The following is a 19,308-nucleotide window of genomic DNA, read 5'->3' as shown; positions in this document are numbered from 1 at the left end:
CCCATTGATCAAAATGGGCTGTCACATCTGGTGCGATTCTGCATGTGGGAACACTGCGTACAATTCTGGTTATTGCCTCAGCAATTGTTGTGGGACACCTGCACTGAAGCAAGAGTTCTGCATGAGATAATCACAAATGATTATCTCATGCATCAAAAATCTAGCATCTGTGTATATCTTTTGGTGGTAAATAGTTCATATTTGGTAAAGTTTGTCTGACCATGTACTGTATTTTATTACTTAATAGAAATGTTCTCAGCCAAGAGGCAAAACTTGTGGTCTGTTATAGTAATTACAGGAGCACAAACGTTTGCTGAGCCAATTTAAGTTTTGTCAAGTAGAGTGTTTGCTCCCTTGTAAAATGTCAAGTAGGATTGCTGCTGGGTTTGGGAGTTTCTGATAGAACCCTTCCCTCCTCCCTGCATCAAGAGCCTCCTGCTCAGTGCTAACCCCCACCCACAACTGCAAAGCACACAGCAAAGCACAGCACCCTCCCTACCTCTCTCCCTCCCCCATCACACACATCAGCAGCAGCTCTCCTTCAAATACATACACTGCTCTTATCCGGGCACACACATCCCAGACGGGAGGAGAAAAGCACGGAAACAGAGCTGGGAGCGGACACTTATACCAAGTAAAAGAGAATCAGATGAAGACGAATGGAAGATGAATAACTGAATGGAAGGAGAAAAGAGGACTAGGGAGAGAACAGACAAGCCTGCCAAATAAACGAGGACAGCGATCTTCTTATAAGAGGATCTTGGACAAAGCCAATCTGTCTGCCGCAGCTGTGTCTGTACAGGAGGAGCTGTAAGTGTGCATCCACAGAATGGCAGTCTGCCTGTCTTTTGTCCGGTATTTTCACAGTGATGAGATCTATGTGCTGGCTGGCGGCTGCTAGACTTTCAGCCCCTTCCTCATTTTCAGTGGGACTAAACTGCTGCTGGCCCAGAGCATGTGATTAATATGTATGTATGTGGACTCTACAACATGAAAAATATATATGCTTAGATTACCTCCTGAGATTTCAGAAAGTGCTACAAATTCATACATCTCTAGCAAGCACGTTTTAGGTTGACCCTCTATCTAAAAGTGTGCTAGACAGCAGAGATTCAGCCTTATTCATCCTATGTAAAAAAACAAGAACAATCTTAAATGTTTGCTTTCAAGTACACAGTTCAGTTGCTATGTATTTAAAAATGTAAAACTTGTAGCATGCAACGAAGCACATGGAAGTATGGTGTACATGTGGCCTATAAAGCAGATATCCCTAGATGTTCTGTGCTGGCTCCAGACATGGCAGTGTGATTAGGCTAAGTTCACACATGGACACATGGTTCAGCAGCCTGGCAGTTGAACACGGTGTTATTGCTGCAGTTTGAGCCACACCAGCAGTTTTACACTTGATAGGTTGAAAACTGTTACACATTCTTTTCTGTAGAGTGTAGACAATACAATGTAGCACTGATACTTCTGGACCCTGAAGCTGGCTGAAAATAGTAGGTTGTCACTCTGTTGAGGTTAACACCAATATCTTCCATCCATGAGATATATACACACACTTATTCTATAAACACTCCCATTAGTTGTCACCCAAAACAATCATTTTACAGTTATTCCACAGTGTGAAGTTTTAGGAATGATCACTGTACAGACATCAGCACTAATCTTTAGGGGACCCTGCAGGAACTCTCATAGGGAACAGTTCTCCAATTACAGCACCATCTACAGCACAAAGCATTGTGATTAGCAGAATAGTGTGGCCATAGTTTACGATAGCCTAGCAGTTTGAGAGGGTGATATCCAACCAATCACGTTAGCTTATGTTCCATATGAGGTTTCCTGCTGGGTCCCCTAAAGTAAACTAGCACCTAGACATTTGCTCAACTACATGTTGATACATAGCGATTTGTGTACCCCTGTTGAGGTGCATCAGGTGATCACCGGTATGAATGGGGATTTTGCTACCCGTTCGCTACCTATAGTTGTTGGATGACAGTTGTCAGATTGGCCATTTCTGGAAGGATTAGGTGACAGTCTTTGTTGCGGTGTAGTCAGTCAGCCAGTAGAAGACCTTGAATAATGTTTACTTGTTCCTTTTTATATGGATATATATATATATAGTCCTAACACCAGGGGCCATATGCAATTCACTTTTTCTACTAGGAGATAACTTTTCATCTTCGATTTACAATAACTGTTTAGCACTTTGCAGTGGACGTACTGTACAGGGTTTTAACCTCCTGGGGGTTTCAATTATTTCGCCCAGGAGGTGGCGCAGCACTATTTTTTAAATTTTTTTTTATTTTTAAATCATGTAGCGAGCCCAGGGCTCGCTACATGATAGCCGCTGTGCAGCGGCATCCCCCCACCCCCTCCGATCGCCTCCGGCAATCAAAGCAAACAGGAAATCCTGCTCAGAACGGGATTTCCTGTTTGGCTTCCCCCGTCGCCATGGCGACGATCGGGATGACGTCATCGACGTCAACGACGTCGTGGCGTCAGAGGGAGTCTCGATCCACCCCTCAGCGCTGCCTGGCACTGATTGGCCAGGCTGCGCACGGGGTCTTGGGGGGGGGGGGGGGAGCGGCACGGCGGGTAGCGGCGAATCAGCGCGGAGCGGCGGCGATCGGTATATACACGCAGCTAGCAAAGTGCAAGCTGCGTGCAACAAAAAAAAAATTATGCAAATCGGCCCACCAGGGCCTGAGAAATCCTCTGTGGCGGCTTACCCCGAGCTCAGCTCGGGATTAGCCCCCAGAGGGTTAAAAGGGGCACTTACCAATAAAATGTTAAACACTGGTTTAAAAGGCATTTTATTTTCCAGTTGTGAAAATATCACCTAGGGGAAAACTCGGGTGCAAAAGTAAATTGCATATGACCCCAGGTCTGTTGAGGGCAGGACTATGGGGTTAAATCAAACCTGAAGCCTAATGCTGGGTACACACTATACAATTTCTCACCCGATCGATGGGTGATCGAATGGGAAGTTGCATCGTGTGTACATGTCCGAAGTGCACCTGATCGATAAAACCATCAATTTTCTAATGATGAGCATGCAAAATCGATCACTTTATCGATCAAGAGCCGATAGGACATGTCAGAAATAATCGATTGCTTTCCGTTGATCAAGCGAGAAATTGCATCATGTGTACCCAGCATAACAAAAAATAAATTTAGATACTTCCCTCAGTAGATGGAAGCCTCTGGGTGTTCCCCAATTCGCCATGACCCCTCCCCTGCTGGCTGGGACCCTCTTCATTTTTGTGGCCATGCTCCCCTCCGTGTACGAGCGCAGCTGCCCTGTGCAGGTGCCAGTAGGGGTTGCACCTGCACAGTAGCATGGAGCCTATGGTGCATGAAAAAAAAGCCATGCACAAGTGGCTCTGTGCTACTGAGCAGGCGTGAGCCATACTTTGCTCCTGCGCAATGTGCCTGCGCTCGTACACAGAGGGGAGCCGGCCGGGAGCAACGTTAATGTTGAATATTGTAAAAAGTGTCACAATGCAGGAATAGGAAGACCTTTGAAGTCTCTTGACCATCCAGAGATTCCCCCCTACTGAAGTAAGTGTCTAGCTTTTTTTCTATATGACTTCCTTTGATTGTCAACACCAATTTCATTTTACAAGTTGCTCACCTTCCTGATTTATCTAGTCCTAAAACTACATTTGTCCGCTACATTTTCCTGAAGGAGTACCAGAGCCGAGTAAGCATAAAAGATTTATACATACCTGGGGCTTCCTTCAGCCCCATCCGCACGGATCGCTCTCACGCCGCTGTCCTCAGTCTTCTCTGCGCAAGAGAAAGTTGCCCTTCTACATATCTCTCCGGTGGCTGCTGGAGAGATGCGGTAAAGAGTGCACTTCTCTTGCGTCAGACCTGGCCGCGACTGGCTGAAGTTATGGGACCCGGTACCGGAACAGGGAGAAGACTGAGGACAGCAGTGTGGGAGCGATCCGATGGGGCTGGAGGAAGCCCCAGGTATGTATAAATATTTTATGCTTACTCGACTCTGGTTTCCTTTAAAGCAAACCTAAAAGGAAAATAAACTTGCATGATAAGGAATCATATCTGTAGGAGTATTTTGGGCTTAAAGGGATACTGTAGGGGGGGTTGGGGAAAATGAGCTGAACTTACCCAGGGATTCTAATGGTCCCCCACAGACATCCTGTGTTGGCGCAGCGCTCACCGATGCTCCGGCCCCCGCCTCCGGTTCACTTCTGGAATTTCTGACTTTAAAGTCAGAAAACCACTGCGCCTGCGTTGCCGTGTCCTCGATCCCGCTGATGTCATCAAGAGCGCACAGCGCAGGCCCAGTATGGTCTGTGTCTGCGCAGTACACTCCTGGTGACATCAGCAGGAGCGAGGACACGGCAACGCAGGCGCAGTGGTTTTTCTGACTTTAAAGTCAGAAATTCCAGAAGTGAACCGGAGGCGGGGCCGGAGCATTGGGGAGTGGCTGCGCCAACACAGGATGTCTGCGGGGGACCATTAGAAGCCCCGGGTAAGTTCAGCTCATTTTCCCCCGACCCCCCTACAGTATCCCTTTAAAGTAACCCAGAGCTGTGGAAAAAAAGATTTGATATTCACTAGTGGCTTCCTCGAGCAGCTTCTGAGTCCCACGCCATCCTCCCATGGTCTGCCGTTCAGCCCGCTGGTAACTGTTAACTGGGGCTGATCGCTGCTTAACCGCAGACCGCAGGAGGATGGCGTGGGATGCTGCTCGAGGAAGCCATGGGTGAATATCAAATCTTTTTTTTTCCACAGCTCTGGTACACTTCAAGGGGCTGAAAATGTCAGTTTGAGCGATGTTTTAAAAGTGAAAAAAAAAATGCCCATTTTACTTGGGGATTCTTCCAGCCCCCTGAAGTCCACCTACTCCCTCGTCGTGACTCCACGCCTATCTGTTCCCTCTGCTGTCTCCCTCTGTAATCTGGGCAACTGATGAGTTGGCTGGCCACTGCACATGCGCAACTGGAGCATTTTTGCACATGAGCAGTACAATTTTACAGAATGATGGTGAAGGACTAGAAAGTCTTCAGGGGGCTGGAAGAAGCCCCAGGTAAGTAAAGGGCAGATTTTCTATTTTATTTTATCATTTATTTATTTTTTTTAACTTAGGTTTCCTTTAAAGGATGTCAGAGCCAAAAAAGGTTGGTGAAAAGGGGAAATTACCGTATATACTTGAGTATAAGCCGACCCCCCCCCCCCCCCCCCCCCCCCCAACTTTTACCTAAAAAAAAATAAAATAAATAAATACTGGAAAAAGTTATTAGTTCGAGTATAAGCTGAGGGTAGGAAATGGCAGGTGGAATTTCAGGGTGAATCTTGCCTATAAGTCCTATAAATAAATGCCCCAATAGAGCAACTGAATGAAAAGTGGAGCATAGGCAGAATCTTCCTGCGCAGAATTGGCATTACATTTACACAGTTCTATCACTATATGCTATAAGTTTACTCCTGGGTTGAATAATAGCTGTGTCGTCCCCCTTATAATGGATGTGTGCCCCCACTATGCACAAATGTAACACCCCCACCGTAGACACAGCAGAGCTGTGCATCAACTTCTGTGTAGAACGTCTTACCCACCGTTCTTGTGATTGATACCCACACTAGCAGTCTTCTCCCCACCATAAATGTTATGGATGTGTGTCCTCGGGTGCATGCCATTCAAACTCATTGATCTGCGCTGTCAGGTCCTCTAACTTCCGGGGGGGGGGGGGGGGGGCGGCTTATACTCCGGGTCACCGCAGCACCGTGGCCTTCGTGTAGGCAGACCGGTGAGTGATTTCTACCGGTCTGCGCTGCACTCCGTTCCTTAGCCTGTCAGTCCGGTCGCATCTCTGACGTGATCTCTCTAGTGAGGCGCCGCTAGAGGGCATCTTAGCAATGAGACGGACTGACAGGCTAATCAACCGAATGCAGCTCTGCGCAGACCGGTATAATCACTCATCGCTCTGCATATGTGAAGGGCCGTCCCCCGACCCGGAGCTCGGAAGTTAGAGGATCTGACAGCGCGGATAGTGAGTTTGAATGGCATGCACCCAAGGGCACACATCCATAACGTACGGTGGGGAGAAGACTGCCATTGCGGGTATCAAGAACGGCAGGTGGGTACAAAACCTCTCCTGCACAGCTTGGTGGGGATGCACTGGGGGGGGGAGGAGACTCGAGTATAAGCCGAGACCCCCACTTCTGGGCCACTTTTTTGGGCCCCAAAATTTGGCTTATTCTCAAGTATATACGGTAAGGCATTTAGGGGGAGCTGCCCTGATGGCCACCGCTCCCCCCCCCCCCCTGTTCTTCACTGACACTTCTCTTTTTCACTTAAAGACCCCCCTTTTCATTGACTGTATGCAATGTGTTGGTAACATGCAGGGCCGCTTTCCCAATAAATGCTTCATTGCGCTCCTGCTGTCACATGGAATGCAACGGTCACTGTGAAAGTGGTGTAATGCCTGGAACCCACTGCCAGTAAGTTACTAAGCCATTTATAATTGCTTGTGATTTGAAAAGTTCTTGCTAATGTAATGCTATGGGAGTGATCCCACTTGAGCGATATTTTTATAAATATCCTCCATAGCATTGCATTAGCAGAGAGCTTTACAAATCACTGCTTAGAAAAGGCTGCTAGTGGGTCCCAGGTCTGAGGCCATGTGGCGTCATGTGTAATGCACCCCCCATTTTTTTATTTATTTTTTTCAACTGATAGTTGTTGTTTTTGTTTTTTGTTTTTATTATTGCTGGGCACTGAGGGGAGCCTCCTGTTTCTCCTTTTTGCTCTCCTCTTCATAGGGAAGTACATGCAGCTGTGCAGAGCTTATCTTGCATGAATTGTCACAAGCTACCTGCAGAATGTCTGACAAAACCATTATAAACTATCCATTAGCCAGTAAACCTCTCTATATATAGCGTAACCCTAACTTATCCACAAAGCTGATATTTAATCCTAGACCATATGCCTATAATTGCAGGTACCTGGTGACTGTATCTGTGGACCAGCTTATACATCTTGCAGTTTAATTCCCACATAAGCACAATGGCCCTGTTTCATCTACCATACATGTGTTGCAATGCAGCAGTGAATGGTAGAGATGGTAAACGAGATGCCATTCCAGCTTGCATGCAAACTTAAAGGACAGTTCAAGTGAGAAGAATATGGAGGCTGCCATATTTATTTCCTTTTAAGCAATACCAGTTGCCTGGCACCTCTGCTGATCTATTTGGCTGGAGCATTGTCTGAATCATACCAGAAACAAGCATGCTGCTAATCTTGTCAAATCTGACAATGTCAAACGCCTGATCTACTGCATGCTTGTTCAGAATCAGAATCAGCTTTATTCGCCAAGTATGCCAGAGGCATACCCGGAATTGTTTTTGGAGCACATGGCAAGGCGTTTGTACATACATACATAATAGGACTATGGCTAATAGGACAGAAGATCAGCAGGATAGCCAGGCAACTGGTATTGCTTAGGAGGAAATAAATATGGCAACCTCCATATTCTCTTCACTACAATTGTCCTTTAATGAAAAATGTATGCAGCTTGGATTTGTATGTTTGACTGTCCCTGTTAGTGGATAATTTCTGAGCAATTGCAATGATCAGATCGGAGGGTGGATCATTCAGGATATTGTAACATTAACGGGCATCTAAAGGTACTGACTTCAGTTGACTAACCTCTGCAAAAAGTGTAGCAATGCAATGCTGACCTTTCTGCATTATTATTATGCTGAGTTTATTGGCTAATCTTTATGGAGTGCTTTTTTCCTGTAGAATACCAAGCGTACAAGCAGCAAATGAGAGTAGTACTCTCAGTAAACTACACCAGCCATAGTCCAGGCTCAGTTTTGTTCTGCGGGGTGGGGGGGAGTGGGGCTAGCCAAAAGGATATTATGATTATCAAACTTTACTTATAAAGTGCTAACATTATTATGTAGCACTGTCCAATAGATATGGGAGACATTACCACCTTAGTCAATCATACACAGGGGCATTATGGTGTTCACAATGGTATACATTGATGTAACGATTTAGGGATAAGTATAGCAGACGAGACGCTGAGTCCATATTGGTGGCGGACAAGAGCACACGGAGTAGGGTTAGCTAAAATGGCTATTTTGTCTGGCCTAAATATAACGTCTCATTCACCCAGAGCTCTTACCTGCCTTGACCTTCTTAATCCCACATAATGGTAGAGAGTAGAAAAAAAAAAAATCAGTAACCAGTATGTGTATTAGTGTACTTGAAACAAATTTTATTTTGCTTAAAGTTGCTTAAAAGCTAGTAAAAGTTCTCCTAAACTGGGCTACTTTTATTTATGAATAATAAGTTCCATAAGTATTACAGGGAGTCCCTCGCTTACGAACATCTGAGTTACTTACAAACAGGGATTGGCTGTATGGCAAACATAGTGGGGTCACAAAAAGGGACACAGGAGAAACAGAAAAGGCACAAATGGATCCACAGTATTAGGTAAATACACCAGTTCCAATCTGCATCCAAATTCAACGTAAGAACAAACCTACAGTCCCTATCATGTTGTAGCCTGGGGACTGCTTGTATTGTTCTAGCAGGAACCCATGGCAAACCTCCCGACTTCCCTGACCATAGAGCTTTGCCCCAGAAGCTGAACCCTCCTGTCATGGGATGAGAAAGGAGAGTTTGGTTTCCAGGACAGAGACTAACTTGCTGCCTGGTGGTTGGGTGGGGATTTTTACTGTGGGCTGCTTGCAGAATGGTTATACTTACAGGAATAAACATAAGGTGATTTAGAAGAGCTTTCCTTAAGCTCACTGGGGCATGTTTAAAAGCAAATTTAAATACACCTTAGGCTTACTTAAAAAATTATAGGTGGCGTCTTTTCTATTCTTGTGGGCAAAGGAACTGGCCTTTTTCCTACTGGTGTTTCCTGTGCTAGTGATGCCTATCGTGCAGAGTTCTGATAACAAGGTTTCCAAAATGGTGGACACCCAGATAATCTTTTGTTTACCTTTCTATCTTCCAGTCAATATTATAATCATATTGTTTGCAAATATCATAATTTGACTAGATTTCCGTGAAATTTAGTCTTTGGTGTGACTCTAAATTCTGATATCTTAAAAGTGTAGTGCATTGTCTGTCTTTTTTTGTAATAAATGCTGTATATTTCAACTTGAAATATTACAGTATATTCCTTCAGCCACTATCTTGCATCCCTGGAAAGTCTAGTAATTAAAGACATACATATGTACAGACACACAGTTTCTGTTACCTGAAACGATTGTGAGTTTTTAAGAATGCAACCGCCTTGGGCAATTCGTCATTTCTGCACACTACCGGTAGATTGTTTTTATGGGAAATGTGTATTAAGGAATGGAAATAAACATGTTACTAATGCTTGACATGCATTTCTTATCTTTTGTTCACATTTAGGGCGTGCCTTTCTCTGAGATTTTGAAATCTTCACAGAACAAGTCATGAGTGCTTCCCATACAGCCTTTGCTCCTCTGACACCCTGCATGGAAGGCCTTCCCCCACTGCCCAAAAGCCTTAGTGGTCTGCTGAATTCAAGTGGAGGGTCAGGCTGGCGAGATCTAGAGAGAGTATATGCACAGAAGTCTCGGATTCAGGATGACTTAAGCCGAGGAGGCTCCAGTGGCAGCTCTCAGTCATTACCCAAGCCACCAAACCTAGATGCTGCATTGGCTTTACTTAGGAAAGAGATGGTGAGCTTCTTTTTCTTAACCTAATGTGTTTATGACAGACTTGCAGTGCTGACCCCATTCTACTATACTGAATGGGACAGCACTGTGTTGTGCAGATAATGCATACAGCAGTGTGTTGTCAGAATTCACTGCTGCCTAGCACAAAAGTGTGTCCGATCTATGCACCTGTTTATCCGACATCAACATGCATTGCTCGAATATGCTCAAGATGACCGTGTACCCAGACCCTTAAAGGGAAATGAAATGATTTGGTGGCTGCCATGTTTATTTCCTTTTAAATCATACCAGTTGCCTGGCTGCCATGCTGAGCTAATACTTTTAGCCATACTTCTTGAACATGCATGCAGATCAGATATGTCTGATATAAAAAAAACCTCTGACAAGATGAGCTGCATGCTTGTTTCAGGTGTGTGATTCACTAGATAGTTCAGCAGGACTTCCAGCAACTGGTATTGTTTAAAAGGAAATTAATATGGCTGCCTCCATATACCTCTCACTTCAGGTGTCCTTTGAGGAGTGAGGGGTGTTAGGGGGAAAGTGGTGTGGCTTTGCAACAGTGCAACATCAGCAGTTATAGTGGACCTGAACTGAAAAACTCCTTTTCCCGCATGAACATGATTCTTCATCCTCCTCCTCTCTTTATATTTCCTGTCTATCGGTGCCTTGAATACGACTTTTTAGCACCATATGGAAAGAAGTTAAGATCTCCATGAATGCATCACTGTGGTAGCTCAGTCTGCTGCAAGTAGCACTGAGAAAGTCCTCATGGGAGCATGGTAGAAGGCACATATTATTGCCACATGACTTGTGACGATTCACAACTGCCCTCATAAGTTGGGTGGCCTGTAGGATTACTTGTAGGCAGCTGGTGTACACAAACAAAAGTTGTGAACCGGTGTGTCATACTATGTGAATTATATAATTTGCCATTCTCTTTTCTTCACATGCTATTTGAATGATACAGTGATATAGCCTGCAGGAGAATTAAGAAATAAAAATGGAGGAAGGCCTTCTATGTAAGTTGTAGTGCTACTTCCGTGAATGGACTCCTGTAAGCACTGCTGAGCTTCTTGTCAGTCATGGTTACATGGCAGTTGGGATGAGACTTCATTTAGCCCTGCTGTACACTGGCTGCCCAATCACATGGGGCAACATTTTCCACACAGAGGCAGTTTCCTCTAGTGAACAACTGCACGCTGAAGTTCTCTACAAAATAAATTGCATCCTCACTATTACACATACATAGACAGAATGTCTTCAAGTATTTAAACAACTATTGATGAATTGATATTGATTGTATCTGCTGACTAGTCATAAAGTAAATTCTTATAATAAGCTCGTCAGTCCTACCAAGGAGACAGTATTGAGATTAAGGAAGTAAATCTTCCAGCAGCTAATCCATTTAACCAGCATTTGTGTTTGTGTAGTGGGTTTTTTTTTAACCTCAACGTTTCCCAGTTTTTACTAATGCAAACGAACTTGTTAGGAGACTTTATTATTATTATTATTATTATTATTATTTCAAACCACTGCTTTGAGTCTGTGGAGCATGAATTTCTGTTCAAAGGCAATGAAAATACTGGTTAGATGTACAGGCTCATGTTGTATTTATCTTTACATAAAATACAGTGTTGCTCTCTGGCAGAATCTGCATATAACTATCAACGCAGCTCACTCCATGATGCATAGTTTTTCACTGCTGACTCCATGATGCGCACTGTTTTCAATGATCACTCCATGATGCGCAGTATATTCCCTGCTTACTCCCTGATGCACATTTTTTTCACCACTCGCTTCCTGATGCGCTGTGTTTTGCGCTGCTCACTCCCTGATGCGCAGTGTTTTCACTGCACATGCCATTTTATTTAAATCCCCCAACTACACACTTGTAGGCTGGCTTCTAAACTCTGTGTGAACCTTTTGCTCTTTAGATCACTAAATCTTAAAATCCTCAAGCCAAGGTAGGCAGTGATGTTAATGCATATGAACTGATAATGTTGAAGATTTTAAGGTTTGGTAGTGCCAGTGCAAAGTGCAAAAAATTGGGCTTTGTCTCAGGGCTGTGGAGTCGGGAGCAATTTTGGGTACTTGGAGTCGGAGTTGGTGGTTTCAATAAACGTCGGAGTAGGATGATTTTTTTTTTTTTTTTTTTTTTTTTTAACCAAATCCATAGCCTTTGTAAAAATTAGACCGAGCAATCTTGGGTACCTTGAGTTGAAGGTTTCATAAACTGAGGAATTAAAGTCGGATGATTATTGTACCGACTCCACAGCCCTGCTTTGTCCTGCAGTGTCTTGGAGGAGAGATATGCATGCCTAGGCAGTCTTTAATGAATGTACAGACCTCATGAATGTATCCTTTGACTCTATGTGAGCCTGACTGTTTGAGAAACTCCCTCTCTGCAGACTGCTGCAGGACAGAAGACAAGTCATAACCTGGTTATGTTCTTTTCCAGAATATATTTTGGGAGAGAGGAGTGACTGCTTTGGCCACACCCTTTTCCACTTGGCATTTTGGGAGGTGAACATGCTGGTCCAGAGAGATGGCAGCCCATGTGACTTTGGACTGTTGTTGAGATTTGCTTTCTTAAGGGGATTGTCCTCTTATATCATTAGCTGTAGAGGCCATCCTATTCTCCGCTCTCTGCCCATCCCTCCTCTCTGTGTTTACAGAGCTTCTTGTGGATTTTCTGACCATCTTATGCTAGGCCTCCTTGTAGGTCATATGCCACTTTTTTTTTGTTACCACTTAATCCTGTCTGAATGGCCGCTTGTTCACAGCAGGATTTAAATAGCGGCGATTGGTGAAAGGGAACAGGTGTTCTCTGAATCAAAGTGCCTGTAATGAATGGACATGACCCCGTTCCGGGGCCATGTTCATTCATAATAATGAAAATAAAAAGAATGTAAAGAAAAAAAATTGAGCACTTTCTGGTAACACAGGATAGTGTTTATAGTGCTATCTAGTGGCTAAAAAGTAAAAATGTAGTCAGGGTACCGTTACCAAACGAACACTTGTAAACAAAAAAAAAAAAAAAAAAAACCTGTCTAACATAATGCATAATAGTTGCCTTAGGGACTTAGCTTTTTTAATCTGTATATCACGAAAAAATACACCTTTATTTCAAAATATATTGTCGCCATACATTGTACTAGGAACTTAATTTAAATATTGTGATAGCTGGGACTAATGGGCAAATAAAATGGGTGGCTTTTATTTATAGTAGCATTGCTCATTTTAAAACTATAGGGGATGGAATTGGAGAAATAGTGTATTAATTTTTTTTTTCTTTTGTTTTATACCTAATAATAAAATGCATAGAAAAAGTAATTACTAAAAACCAACTATCGCCCACAAAAAAGCCTAATTTGTGACAAAAAAAAACACAAGATTATTCAGGTGCGAGAAGCCAAACGAATGGGAGGAGCACTGACAGGTGAAAATGGCTCTTGGTGATAAGGGTAAAATGGCCTTTGGGCCGTAGTGGTTCAACAAAAAATTGCTAAGTATAATTACTGTATTAATAGACAAAAGACAGAACATTTATATCACGCATTTCTCTTAAGTGCCAGAACTGAAGTTCCACAGGCGACCTGGATCATTAGGGAGCCTTGCCCAAAGACTCCTTTCTGTTTTACATACTGGCTTGAGCTCAGATTTGAACCCTTGTCAAAGGGCTCAATCCCACATCAAAGGCTGTTGCCTTACCTGTCGTCTTACCAGTACGCTATCCAGCTGACCCATACAACTATTAGTTTAAAAAAAAAAAAGCATAATTAACCTCCTTGGTGGTAATGACGAGCTCAGCTCGTCCATTACCGCCGGAAGGCGCGGCTCAGGCCCTGGTGGGCCGATTTTCATAAATTTTTTTTTTTTAATACACGCAGCTAGCACTTTGCTATCTGCGTGTCTACCTTGATCGCCGCCACCAATGCGCCGCTACCCGCCGCGTTAGAGGCTCCCCCCGAGACTCCTTGCGCAGCCTGGCCAATCAGTGCCGGGCAGCGCTGAGGGGTGGATCGGGACTCCCGATGACGTCACTACGTCGATGACGTCATCACGATCGTCGCCATGGCGATGGGGGAAGCCCTAAATGAAATCCCGTTCAGAACGGGATTTTCTTATGGGAAGACGGCGCGTCGGCGATCGGAGGGGCTGGGCGGACGCCGCAGGGAGGGGGGAATCATGTAGCTAGCGCTAGGTTAGCTACATGATAGAAAAAGAAAAAAAAATTGTGCTGCGCATCCACCCTGGTGCATTTAATAGAACGCCAGGGTGGTTAAATGCATTTTGAAAACTGCCAATGAAGATTCCATCTCTGTGAGCTTGGTGTAATGCCCTTCAAACTCTGCTGTAAATTGAGGGGCTGCTGGACCATGTGCCAATTTGGCTTTGTAGCATTGTGATTAGGCTAAGTCCTTGCACCAGCATCCGTTCCGATGTTGCTTATGTCCGGGAGAATGATGACACTTCATAGTTTTAAAGTGTGGGGGGGGGGGACATTACTTTAACACTGTCACAGCAGCTGTTAATCAGAAAATACGTTTCTAGGCTAGAAAAAGAATAGGTTTAAGTCACATGGATAAAATGAGTCCTTTACCACAGTACTGTACTAATTTTAAAGTGCAGTTCTTGGATTTTGTCTCTGAACAGTATGAGGTTACTTTACTTTTACTGATAGCTGTTGATCCTAGCAATCTTTACAGATCTAGGGCTGCAGGATATTAGCAAGTAATTTATTAGGACGAAGGACTTAACTCAGAATAGCACGGGAAGTCCTCAGTATTTAACATCATATGGACATGAGAGTAAGAATGAGAAACCAGATCTGCTATTTTAAGTCTTGTCTTTCATGGCTTTTAAAATTGAGTTAGAAACGTCACTCCCATTTAATTGAGAAAGGGCAATAATACGCCAACTGAGCATGGCTCATAAAAACCCCATGTTTAATTAGGAGTGTAATTAAGCATCATGTTCCTTCATACTGTGAAATCTCTCCATGCGAATGATAACTTTGCCATTGGAATGCAAAGACTGCAAATTATAATATTACTGATGCAATTTAATCTGGGGAAGGAAAATTGTTGTTTTGCTCAAGCCACTGTAGGAGTACTCCAGACTAAGACGCTCAAGGATTTTTAAAAAGCTTAGGGAAGATGCTTCTGAAAATACACATTCAGTGACATTCATTGCTCTGCTCTGTGCTGTTCTCTCCCTTTAGTCTGATGAATATGGATCCAAGATATAGGCTTCATGCACACTATACACCTAAAACACTGAGTGTGACATCTCAGCATGAACTGGATCTTATTCTACAATAGTGCGAGTTCCAGATCTGGTAGGTTTCCAAAGCTAGCCTGACATGGAGTGTCTCATGGTTGTAAAAACTTCATGGACCTCAACCAACAGACATCCATTAGGGCTCATTCACGTTATTAACTGCATTTGAAATGCATGTAAAAACTTATGCATTTGTCGGTGTGGGGTTTTTTTTTTTGTGTGTGTGCATTTTATTGCATGTTTTCATACATTTCTACATGTTTTACTGCATTGTCAAACCACAGTGGTTTCTTCGTGTTCCATGGAAAGTGACGTAGAGGGACAGGAAACTAGCTAGGCTTTTCTGCATGATCCATGTGCGGAAACGCACGTAGCATGCATTACTATGCACTGCCATAGATTATTATTAGCGTGCACTTTGCATGCATAGTGCGATTTAATCACTCCACTCAAGTTGAAATGCACTGCTGTATTGTGAATGTTAAAATGAAAGTCTATGGACTTTCATGTTACCATGTTTATTGCACACTATGTGCAGTGTGTCAAAACTGACTGCAACAAAAGTAGTGTGAATGAGCCACTTAAAATTGTGCAACGTGAAAAAGTGTGCATTTGAGTTATGTTGAAATATTCTGTAATTTTCTTCCTTTTATGTGCACAGCTATCCTGACTGTTGTGTCCTTAAGCTTTGTGTGAGGATAGTCATGTGCTGGAAGGATAAACAAAGAGCTCTGGTAGTTGATAAAAGGATTATGGTTTAGACTCTTGCCATCATTTTTGAAGAAATAATGGAATGTTGCGTAATTGTGAACTTTGAAGCAGCCTTACTAAAAGGAAGAATATGCAGAATTTAAGTCAGAAGTTGCAGACATGTAAGGAGCTAGGGATCATCTGGTGCTATTTAAAGATGACTCATAAAGTTAGGCACAATGTCTGTTTTTAGACTTGTTGGCTGTTTGATTGACAGCGCTTGCTTACTACTTAATTTATGGTAATTAGATGTCTTAGGCTTTCCAACCTTTTTACTAATTGTACCACTTTTATTGCCTGAAAATGTTCAAGTACCACCAGTGTGCCTGCACAGTAGATTGGACCCCATCGGCATCGGCTGTTTACGCCGGAGCACAAGCAAAGAGCCACTACTGCGCATGCCGACAAGGAGATCTTCGGGGGTAGAGGATGGGGGTCCCATCGCCGGATCACCTTTACTGAGGAGGAAGGGGGAAGCCTCTTTAAAATCCAGAGGCTTCACCCTCCTGAGTTAAGTACTCCCCCAGGGGCACTTTTTTCTTACAGGTATGCTTTAAGAAAAGAGGTTTATGGGAGGAGAAAAGCAGGAGGTATTGGTGGGGAGGAATAAAATGAGATTGCTAGGCTACAGATTGTCATTATTGGCAATCTGTAGGTAGATTGCCAATCTAGGTAGCCTTTCCAATTCTTCCTCCTCCCCCCCCCCCCCCCTCCAATATAGGTAGCCTCTTGCCACCAACTGAGGGCTGGGCAGTTGCTCACCAAAGTTTGGCTCTCCCTCATTGGCTCCTTGCTGTGCTGCCCTGTGGAAAATTTCAGACCTCAGATCAGTGATAACCCGGCTGCAGTGAAGAGACAGCCAAGTAATCGGTGCACAATGATAGCGCATATACTTTCAAATACAGGAAGTGAGCAGTGATGCCACTTCCTGTATACATACACACAGCATCATTGTGCACCGTTTGCCTGTCTCTTTACTGCTGATCTTAGGTCTGAAGTATGCAGCAGGGCAGCACGTTGAGAAGCGAGCTGAACTTTGCGGATACAGGACGGGACCAGGACAAGTGGCAGGAAACCTGTGTGCGTACCACCTGGCCAACAGCAATGTACCACTGGTGGTACGTGTACCACAGGTTGAACAGCCCTGGAGACTGAAGACATGCATTTTTTTTTCTTCTTTTCCCAAGGGGCTTTGTAGCCATACATGTTCATGTTTGGTTCAGTTGCATCCATCTTCATAAATCCGCTCTCCATCTTTCCTCGTAGAAAAGGGCATGAATCTTAACACACATTAGGCACTGTTGTTTCTTGCATTACCGGTATGCTGTAAAATGCCACAACTATATACATTTTTTTTTTTTTTTTTTTTTTTCTGAGCCAGCTGTTGGCCTTGCAAGCAGCGACAGTCTTGCATGCTTGGTTTAGCTATCTTATTAAGAGGAAAATGGGAAGACGTACATTAAGGAGAAAACGTGCTTAAGGACAAAGTATTTGACCAGCAGGCAAAGATAGACAGGGACTTCCATGACAATGACCATAAAGAAAAACCTTAAACTGAATTTGGACAGGCAAGTATGTGTGTTATAAAGTTAACTTTGTCCTGTGAATCAGTAGGGCCAAGAGGTAAAAAAGGCCTGCAGGCAATGGGGAGGGTAGAGCGAATCCTGGAGCATTGTATAAGATATTGGTAATTTTGTGCCTCGAAAATAAGTATTTCGTTCTTCTTTACATTGGCCTCAATTCACTAAGATCATGCTGGAGATAAGGCAAGAGAAAACTTACCTCCACACAGTAAGAGAGTTATCTTCTCTTCATTCTTACGTTACCTCTTCTGTAGTTAATTTACCTGCTCTGTAGTTAAGTTACCACCTCTGTACTTCTTCTTTTCACACGCAGTTAATGAACAGCCTGTCTTTAACTCTGGAGTTATTTTAAGGATTAAAGAGTTAACTTAAAGACAGAAGGGTTAACGTTAGGTTTGCCTGAGGTAAAATGTTTCCTGAATACTACATGCCTTATCACCATGGTTACAACTCTAGAAGAGTTATTAAAGACAGGAGATAAGCTTAGTGAATTGAGGCCATAGTCTTCTTTTTTTTTTTTTATGCTTTTATCACAAATCTGCTCTGTTTACCTTATGCAGAGAGTAAGTTGGCAAATAAAAACCTTGTTTATACACTTTTAAGGAGAAAGTAGAATTGGGTTTGTATTTTTTCTGAATGTTTACAGATTCACACATTTTAAAACTTAATTTTTTACATATCCATGTACGCTATAATAAGGTGACCAGTTGTGTTAATCCATTTACATGGGCTTAGATGTACAGCAGTAGTTCCCTGCCATGTGACTCTTGTCTGGGTGGTGTGCAGCTGGGCTGTTAAAGGACAACTGATCAGTGTTGCCAACTCATCCCTTTAAGTACTGACACATCTAAGTTATACAGGTTCTGGGGCTATTTGCACATAATCAGTGCCTTAAAGTGACTCCGAGCTCATAAAAAAAATGAAAGTTGTACTCACCTGGGGCTTTCTCCAGCCCAGTGCTGGTCGGGAGGTCCCAAGACGGCGTCCTGGCTCTTCTCCTTCTCCCCGCTCCGGAATGGCTGACAGGCCGCAGCCCGGGCGACACTCGCCCGAGTGTCGGGCTGCTCCTTCCGCGTATGACGCGGATTACGTCACACGCCGGCCGCCTCGCGTCATCACGGCGGCCGGCGTGAAAGTACTGCGCATGCACGCTTTAATCGCGCATGCGCAGTACTTTCATGCCGGCCGCCGTGATGACGCGAGGCGGCCGGCGTGTGACGTCAGCTGCGTCATACGCGGAAGCTGCAGCCCGACACTCTGCCGAGTGTCGCCCGGGCTGCGGCCTGTCAGCCATTCCGGAGCGGGGAGAAGGAGAGGAGCTAGGACGCCGGCGTGGGACCTCCCGACCAGCACTGGGCTGGAGAAAGCCCCTGGTGAGTACAACTTTCTTTTTTTGGGTGAGCTCGGAGTCCCTTTAACTGCATCTACCTAGCCACAAAACCTGTATAATTCATATGTGACAGTAATTAAAGGGATGAGTTGGCAACACTGCAACTGATGTGTGGTGTATGGAGATTGCCATATATTTTTTTTACTTTTAAGAAGTACCAGTTGCCTGGCAGCCCTGCTGTTCTATGTGGCTGCAGTAGTGTCTGAATAACACCATAAACAAGCATGCCGCTAATCTTGTCAGATCTGACAGTAATGTCAGAAAAACCTGATGTGCTGCATGCTTGTTCAGGGTCTATGGCGAAAAACACTAGAGGCAGAGGATTAGCAGGACAGCCAGGCAAATAGTATTGCTTAAAAGGAAATAAATGAGGCAGCCCCCATATCCCTCTCACTACAGTTGTCTTTTAACTGTTTTACTCATCAGACTTTTTTTCAGTTTCTTCTGAGTTGGACCATGATGTTGAAAACATGGTATGGGTTTGTTAAAAAATTATTGGTCTGGAACCATTGACATCATCATTTTTAGATCTCACTAAAAATCAACCATTATTAGCTAAACTGAAACTTAGAGTGACCTGAGCTTTGTCCAGATCTT

General features: G+C 43.9%; 1 protein-coding gene across 1 annotated transcript in view; it reads left to right on the top strand.

Annotated features, from left to right (window-relative positions):
• The first annotated feature begins 474 nt into the window (after positions 1–474).
• The window catches only part of FAM89A (family with sequence similarity 89 member A), a 30,703-nt gene continuing 11,869 nt past the window's right edge, over positions 475–19,308 (top strand). Inside the window, exons 1-2 of the mRNA XM_068231961.1 lie at positions 475–810; positions 9,416–9,708. Coding sequence (XP_068088062.1) covers positions 9,460–9,708 — 249 coding nt within the window. The 5' untranslated portion in view covers positions 475–810; positions 9,416–9,459. The remainder of the gene's footprint in view (positions 811–9,415; positions 9,709–19,308) is intronic.

This window comes from Hyperolius riggenbachi, chromosome 4 (genome assembly GCF_040937935.1).
Source record: "Hyperolius riggenbachi isolate aHypRig1 chromosome 4, aHypRig1.pri, whole genome shotgun sequence".
Lineage (NCBI taxonomy): Eukaryota > Metazoa > Chordata > Amphibia > Anura > Hyperoliidae > Hyperolius > Hyperolius riggenbachi.
The sequence above is the reverse complement of the archived record's forward strand: the minus strand, read 5'-3'. Positions and strand labels throughout refer to the sequence as shown.